Source organism: Pagrus major, chromosome 1, assembly GCF_040436345.1.
Source record: "Pagrus major chromosome 1, Pma_NU_1.0".
In the NCBI taxonomy this organism is placed as follows: Eukaryota; Metazoa; Chordata; class Actinopteri; order Spariformes; family Sparidae; genus Pagrus; species Pagrus major.
Window position 1 is genome coordinate 347,563 of NC_133215.1, and position 7,438 is coordinate 355,000.

General features: G+C 47.8%; 1 protein-coding gene across 1 annotated transcript in view; it reads right to left on the reverse strand.

The window, feature by feature from the left end:
* Window positions 1–31: 31 nt before the first annotated feature.
* LOC141012250 (calpain-2 catalytic subunit-like) overlaps window positions 32–7,438 on the reverse strand; it is an 18,697-nt gene continuing 11,290 nt past the window's right edge. Inside the window, exons 5-21 of the mRNA XM_073485720.1 lie at window positions 7,396–7,438; window positions 7,074–7,157; window positions 6,535–6,620; window positions 4,501–4,575; window positions 4,250–4,410; window positions 3,468–3,637; window positions 3,307–3,318; window positions 2,648–2,859; window positions 2,538–2,574; window positions 2,382–2,447; window positions 2,241–2,298; window positions 2,086–2,150; window positions 1,747–1,815; window positions 1,372–1,450; window positions 674–790; window positions 262–320; window positions 32–150 (exon numbers count right to left, since the gene is read on the reverse strand). The exon at window positions 7,396–7,438 is cut by the window's right edge and continues 126 nt beyond it. Of these exons, the coding sequence (XP_073341821.1) occupies window positions 127–150; window positions 262–320; window positions 674–790; window positions 1,372–1,450; window positions 1,747–1,815; window positions 2,086–2,150; window positions 2,241–2,298; window positions 2,382–2,447; window positions 2,538–2,574; window positions 2,648–2,859; window positions 3,307–3,318; window positions 3,468–3,637; window positions 4,250–4,410; window positions 4,501–4,575; window positions 6,535–6,620; window positions 7,074–7,157; window positions 7,396–7,438 (1,417 nt within the window). The 3' untranslated portion in view covers window positions 32–126. The remainder of the gene's footprint in view (window positions 151–261; window positions 321–673; window positions 791–1,371; window positions 1,451–1,746; window positions 1,816–2,085; window positions 2,151–2,240; window positions 2,299–2,381; window positions 2,448–2,537; window positions 2,575–2,647; window positions 2,860–3,306; window positions 3,319–3,467; window positions 3,638–4,249; window positions 4,411–4,500; window positions 4,576–6,534; window positions 6,621–7,073; window positions 7,158–7,395) is intronic.

The window sequence follows — 7,438 nt, forward strand, 5'->3', positions numbered from 1 at the left end:
TTATTAAAGGTGAGTGATGACACACTTCCTGTTACTGATGATGATTTTATTTAAACTACGTTTACATTCTAATCAACACGAACAGACATCAGAAAACTCCCAGCATGCACCTGGAGCAGACGGCTGTCAGTTGATGGAGAGGCAAAGCCACTGCAGGAAGAGAAGAAGAAGAGTTCAGTGACGATGTCATGTGACCAATCAGAGTCGACTGCTGGTCTGTATACTGGGATTACTGGCCCAGCACCAGTCAGACCAGTTTACCTGCTGCAGGTCCAGTTGGATCTTCCCCTGGTTCTTCTTGTCCAGAGTTCTGAACATTTCTGTGGGAGAAAAGATTTAAACTAAAGATTACATTTATTTCAACAACAGTGGCATCGCTGGAAGAGGAAGAGGAGGAGGAAGAGGAAGAGGAGATGGAGGAAGATGATGAGGAAGAGGAAAAGGAGGAAGAGGAGGAGGAAGAGGAGGAAGAGGAGATGGAGGAAGAGGAAAAGGAGGAAAAGGAAAAGGAGGAGGAGGAGGAGGAAAAGGAGGAAGAGGAGTAGGAGGAAGAGGAAAAAGAAAAGGAGGAAAAGGAGGAAGAGGAGGAAGAGGAAGAGGAAAAGGAGGAGGAGGAGGAGGAGGAAAAGGAGGAGGAGGAGGGGGAGGAGGAGGGTTGTTAAAGTGGACTCACTGAAGAGCAGCTCCAGGCGGATCAGACAGCCGATGAAACAGTCGAAGTCGATGGAAAAACTGGAGTCAGCGTACCGACCCACGATCTCCTGGATCACAGCGCTGTTCACCTGGAACCCTGAACACACACACACACACACACACACAGACACACACACACACACACACACACACACAGAGTGCAGTATCAGTGATGTTCTCACACTCAGAACCATCTGTGAGATCTCTAGAACCACGTTGTTTTATAAACACTGTATTATCTTTAAAGAACCATGAAACATCTTCAGAACTTGAGATCATGTCTGAAGAACTGACATCAATCAAGCCATTTAAAGAACCTGATGAACCCTCTACAGAACCTCTCTTTAACAAACACCAGAACCTCTTTTAACAACACAGGAAGAGGTTCCTACCGCACTTTGTGAAACCTCATAGGCGGACTGATGCTGCTGGCCGAGCCAGCCGACAATCAGTGAGACTCAAAAACCAGCGTTCTAACCCACAGAACTCCCCTCAGTGCCTTTTTACTCTCAAAGGGTGTTTAAAGCCTTTAAAGAACCATGGAACCCACTCAGTGAGCCCCGGAACCCTGTTCAAACACCTAGAACCTCCTCAGTGAACTGACGATCCCCTGCTAGAACCACCAGTAGAACCTTGAGATCCCCCTGATGAAGGCTTGATCAGTAATGTGATTCTGACCTGCTTCAGCCAGCGCCGCTCTCATCTCATGACTGCTCATCGTACCAGAACCATCTGAGTCGTGACTCTTAAAGATCTCCTACAGAACCACAGAAGAAGAAGAAGAAGAAGGAGAGTTACACTCCACATCACAGAACTCTGGACCCACGTTTGACAGTGTGAGTATGATTTAAGGTGGACTGAGTTTGACCCGGACATACGGGTACCTGGACAGAACCTCCTGTTCGGCTGTAGATGAACTTCAGAGCAGCTGAAAATGGAAACACTCAGGTACCTGGTACCGTTCAGTGCAGTACTTAAGTAAATGTATTTAGTTACATTCCACCAGGTAACTGAGTGGTTACTATGGTGACAGGGTGCTCTGAAGTTCCTCACCAGGTATTTCTGGATCTTTGTCCACAGACGGTGAAACTCCAGCAGACCCAGTTCACTGGTACCGTCCCTCTGGAGACCAGTTAAAGATCAGAGTCACAGTTATTGATCCAGATCAGAGTCACAGTTATTGATCCAGATCAGAGTCACAGTTATTGATCCAGATCAGAGTCACAGTTATTGATCCAGATCAGAGTCACAGTTATTGATCCAGATCAGAGTCACAGTTATTGATCCAGATCAGAGTCACAGTTATTGATCCAGATCAGAGTCACAGTTATTGATCCAGGTCAGAGTCACAGTTATTGAGTATTGATCAGAGTATTTGGGTGTGAAGGATACGTCCAGCAGGCTGATGATGCTGCGGCAGGTCTGCAGACTGAAACCATCAGTTTTCACATCAGATCCTTCAAACAGACAACACACAGGTGAGTTCAGGTGTGACACACACACACACACACACACACACACGTCTGTGTGACGCTGCATGTTCTTACTCTGAGAGATCACTTTGTCCAGAACGTGTTGGAGCTCGAAGGCAGAGATCTCAGAGTTCTGTTGGACAGAGAGGTCAGACTGTGACGACCCGTCAGCTGAGCAGGAAGTTTAATGAGAAGAGAAATAAAACGCTGTGTTACGTTTCCAGAGATCTGAACGAAGAGACGCTTGAAGTGAGGGTCCACGGCGTCGAGTCCAACGTCCGGCTGGAAGGAAATTCACACACATGCTGAGTTCAGACATTTGAAGTCGAGTCTGACTGATGAAGAATCACTGCAACACAAACAGTCACAAACCTCCTGGATGTCAGCGTCCAGGTCCTCCTCCATCGGACTGAAACACACAGAACCAACATGACTACTTCTTACAGAGTGTGTGTGTGTGTGTGTGTTTGTGTGTCATTGACCTGCTGTGCGCCTGTTTCTCAGTGAACACCCTCAGGATGAAGCTTCCTTTGCGATGCGGTTCGAAGGTGGACGGGATGATGGCGTACTCTCCCGGCGGCAGCTTGAAGCGCTCACACACCTCCCTCAGGTTGATGAAGTTCTGACTGCGAGCCACCGCCGCCCTCCTCAGAAGGCAGTCCGGGCCCAGGTGGACCTTACTGCGACCTTTATACTGACCACAGAAGAAGAAGTGAGCGTTTGGTTCACAGTGACAGTCAGCGTGAACGTCTGCCATCTTTAATGTTTCACTTCAAGTGTTCATGTCATTTCCTGTAACACAGTTCAAATACTGTAACACAGTACAAATACTTCATGTCCAGTCAAAGTACAGTCCAACTTTACTTCAGTAAAAGTAATCAAGTACTAGGAACTAAATGTACTTAAAGTATTAAAGTATAAATCATGGACACATTTGATTCATAACTGAACTTTATACTCCTCATTTATTTAATGTTTACAATCTGAAAAGTAACTAGTAACTGTAACTGTAACTGTCAGAACACATGTAGACTGTACTGAAGTACAGTACTTGTGTAAATGTACTCAGTTACATTGACTGTGATGGTACTTTTACTTCTTCTGATACTCAGGTTTTTGTGAGTGCTGAAGGTGAACCGACCTCATCAGGAACCTGTGAGAGACACACACAAACACACAAACACAAAAATATAAAAACACACAGCTGTTTTTTCTCAGTTGAGAATACTTGTGTACTTGTACCTCAGTGGGACACATCCCTGAGTACTTTTCATGGAGGTACTTGTTGGTGTGTATTTGTACCTGGTAGATGGCGAATCCGATGGTGTTCAGGTCTCGTCCAAAGCGTCTCTCCCTGCGAGCGTCTTTCTGCATCAGACCAATCAGGACGGTGCAGCCGTCTTTGCCGTCATGCGGGTCGTCGTCGACATCGTCGAGGCGGATGAAGAACTGAGGGTTTGAGCAGAACGTGGCTGCAGAGAGACACGAGGTCAGATTGTGTTTATCTACAGTCAACGTTAGCTAGTGTTAGCAATGTTAACATTAGCTAGTGTCAGCGACGTTAACGTTAGTTAGTGTTAGCAACGCTAGCAATAACTTTTCATCAACCAATTTAAACTGAAGATGAATGTGAAAGAGGAACAAATGAACTAATTACTGATATATTTAAATCTTCAAACTGTAGCTCCTGATTGGTCAAGCCGTTTCCTCAGCAGCCAATAATATGTGGTGGTCAGAAGTTATTGATCAGCTGCTGTTCTGTCTGTCAGCATAACAAGTCGACAGACATGAAGAAACATCAACACAGCAGAGCCTAAGCCAATCAGACCCATCAGCTGCTCTAGCTGGGCCATTGCTAATGTTTATGCTAATGCTAATGCTAATGCTAATGAAGTTTTTTTCACTGCAGAGGCACATAGATGAGAGCTGTTGCCATGGTAACTGGTAGTGTCAGCTGGAACCTAAGAATGTTCAGAAGACGAAAGTATAAAAGACGGACGATGCAAACGAGACTGAAAGTGAGAAACTGGGTTTGACTGAAGCTAATCGAAGCCTCCAGAGCCAGACTGACGGCGGTTCTGTACCCGGGTAGTTCCTGCAGCCTCCGGCCGTGGAGCCGACCCTCCACATGCCTTCAAACTCGCTATAGTTCCAGCGACCGACCTCGTCACTGCTCAGTGTGTCGGGTGTCAGGTTACAAATGTCGAGGCGGGAAAACTGATGCAGGAAGTCGGTGTAGGACATCCTGCAGAGAGGAGAAGAAGACGCTGACAGAAACATGTTTAGAGCAACAAAACCCCGATAACTGACCCTGTGAGGAAGTCAGTGAACGCACCAGAACTCTCCATCATCAGCAGAGTGATCCAGCTTCTTCTTCTCCTCCAGATCCACCTGGTCCCACTCCCCAGAACTGACACACAGAAAAACATTTACATTTACATTTAGGGCTTTTGTCCAAAGCGACTTACAATAAGTACATTTGTCAAGAAAGAAACCACAACATATCACCGTCGATAAAGTAGAAAAGAAAAAATAGAAACAATTTTCAAGCCCTCATCTGAGCAAAGTAGCTGCTATTTATCAAGGATACCATAAGTACAAAAGTGCTTTGATGTAAGTGCTAAAGATAAGAACATACAAGTATATATAATTTTTTTTTTTTGGGGGGGTAGTCATGCTATGTGGGGTTGAGGTGAAGTCTGAACAAGTGAGTCTTGAGTCTTCTGCAGAAGATGCCGAGTGACTCTGCTGTCCTGACATTGGTCGGGAGTTCGTTCCACCACTGAGGCGCCAGAACAGAGAAGAGTGGTGACTTCGCTCGGCAGCCTTTGTCTGCTCTTAGCGATGGCGGTACCAGCCGGCCAGCTGATGTAGTAGAGCGAAGTGCTCACATTGGGGCGTGTGGTCTGACCAGTGTTTGGAGGTATATGGGTGCAGTTCGGTTGACGGCCTGAAGGCCAGCACCATGGTCTTGAATCTGATGCAGGCCGCAACAGGGAGCCAGTGGAGGTCACGGAGGAGGGGGGTCACATGGGAGTTTGGGTAGATTGAAAACGAGGCGTGCTGCAGCGTTCTGGATACATTGTAACAGTTTAGTTGCAGAGGCTGGGAGTCCAGCCAAGAGAGAGTTGCAGTAGTCCAGGCGGGAGATGACCAGCGATTGGACCAGGAGTTGTGTTGCGTCCTTTGTGAGGAAAGACCGGATCCTGCGGATGTTGTAGAGGGCAAATCTGCAGGATCAGGCCACCGCGGTGATGTTGGGGGTGCAGGATAGTCCGTCGTCGAGGATTACGCCCAGGTTCCTTGCAGTCGATGAAGGCGATACTGTGACATCCCCAACAGTGACTGACAGGTCCATGTGAGGGCAGTCTTTCCCCGGGATGAAGAAGAGTTCAGTTTTACTAAGGTTGAGCTTGAGGTGATGCGCAGTTGTCCAAGCGGAGATGTCTGCCAGACATTCCGAGATCCGCGTTGCAACGTGAGTATTGTAGGAGGTTGGGGAAAGGAGAGGAACAGTTGGGTGTCGTCAGCATAACAGTGGTAAGAGAATCCATGAGATGTGATTGCAGAGCCTAGTGATCTAGTGTATAGTGAAAACAGAAGTGGTCCTAGTACTGAGCCTTGAGGGACACCAGTTTCCAGGGAGCAGGGTTGATCTATTCCACGTGACTTGGAAGGTGCGATTTATCAGGTATGATGTGAACAAGGTTAGAGCAGAGTCAGCGATGCCAAGTTCAGCCAGAGTGGAGAGGAGGATTTGGTGGTTGACTGTGTCAAACGCAGAGGATAAGTCGAGGAGGATGAGGACTGACGAGTGGAACGAGGTTCTGGCGGCACGGAGCGACTCAGTCACTATGAGGAGGGCCGTCTCAGTGGAGTGAGCAGTCTGAAGCCTGATTGATTAGGGTCAAGCCCAATTTTTACAGAGAGTGCTGTACACGGACACGGAGAGCCCTCTCCGTCGCCGGAGAGCCTGTCGGAGACCCTCTCCGTACTCTCCGGGTGCATGAAATATTTTTTAAATGTCCGTCACTCCGTTGAGGGGAAACAGAGACGGCAAGGGCTGTGATTGGTCCTCTAAAAACATCATTTCCGGAATTACTTTTCCAGTTTGACTACTCTCTCGACAACATAAACACCACCACCGCTGTTTTCCAAAGAGTTTGACCGGTTTGCAATCAAGACGAGAATTAGAAAATATGAGAACCTTTATGTAACCTCCTTAAAGACACAAGGACGCTTGTATCGGGCGGGAAATTGCATTGCGTATCTGGCACCACGACGGAGTAGTATATTCGACCCTTCACACACACACACACACACACACACACACACACACACACAGGTCAGTATGAGGACCTAGACTCACTTGTCACTCCAAGCTCCGGTCCACTCCACCTGACCCCAGGGGTTCCTGATCCTCAGCAGCTCCACAGGCGAACCAAAGTGATGAACCTGCAGAACCAAATTTACTTTATATTCAGGACAGGAGCCAGTCCACCTGTTTGTCCAGACCAGGAGGGAACCAGTCCACCTGTTGGTCCAGACCAAGAGGGAACCAGTCCAGACCAGGAGGGAACCAGTCCACCTGTTGGTCCAGACCAAGAAGGAACCAGTCCACCTGCTGGTCCAGACCAGGAGGGAATGAGTCCTTTGTTCAGTTCCAGTCCAGCCCAGTTGAACACGGTGACTCCATCAGCTAATAAAGACACTTAGCTCCACAGCTAACTGGGCTACAAGCAGCTAGTTGCTACAGCACAGAGTACAGTGAGCAACAGTTGGTGGTTACGCTGCCCCCTGTAGTTTTGGAGCTAGCTTTGGATTCTGGACATCTGGTCACCTTTAATGTGGACTGGTTGAACCTGCTGGTCCACAGACGGACGGCCCTCATTTCCCAGAATGCCTCACCTGCCGTGCTGCTGTGATGGAGTAGGCGTGGCCTTTAACCAGCTTCTGACTAGTGACGGCCTCCGTCTCATACGAGCTGGAGATCTGAGGAACACAGTGTCAGATAAACAGGAGAAACTAACAGTGTTAGCATTGTAGCAGTGTTAGCATTGTAGCAGTGTTAGCATTGTAACGGTGTTAGCATTGTGTGAGCACAAAGTCAAACATGTTGCTTGTTGATCTTCTCATGAACTCAGTTTGTTTCCTCAGTGACACTTTGATGTCAGCACCTCAGCCAATCATAAGCAGGGATTATAAATCATATGAGTGTTTGAGGGTTTACGTCAATGGAGCAGCCGAGCAGCGAGCCGAGCGTCAGGGCCTTC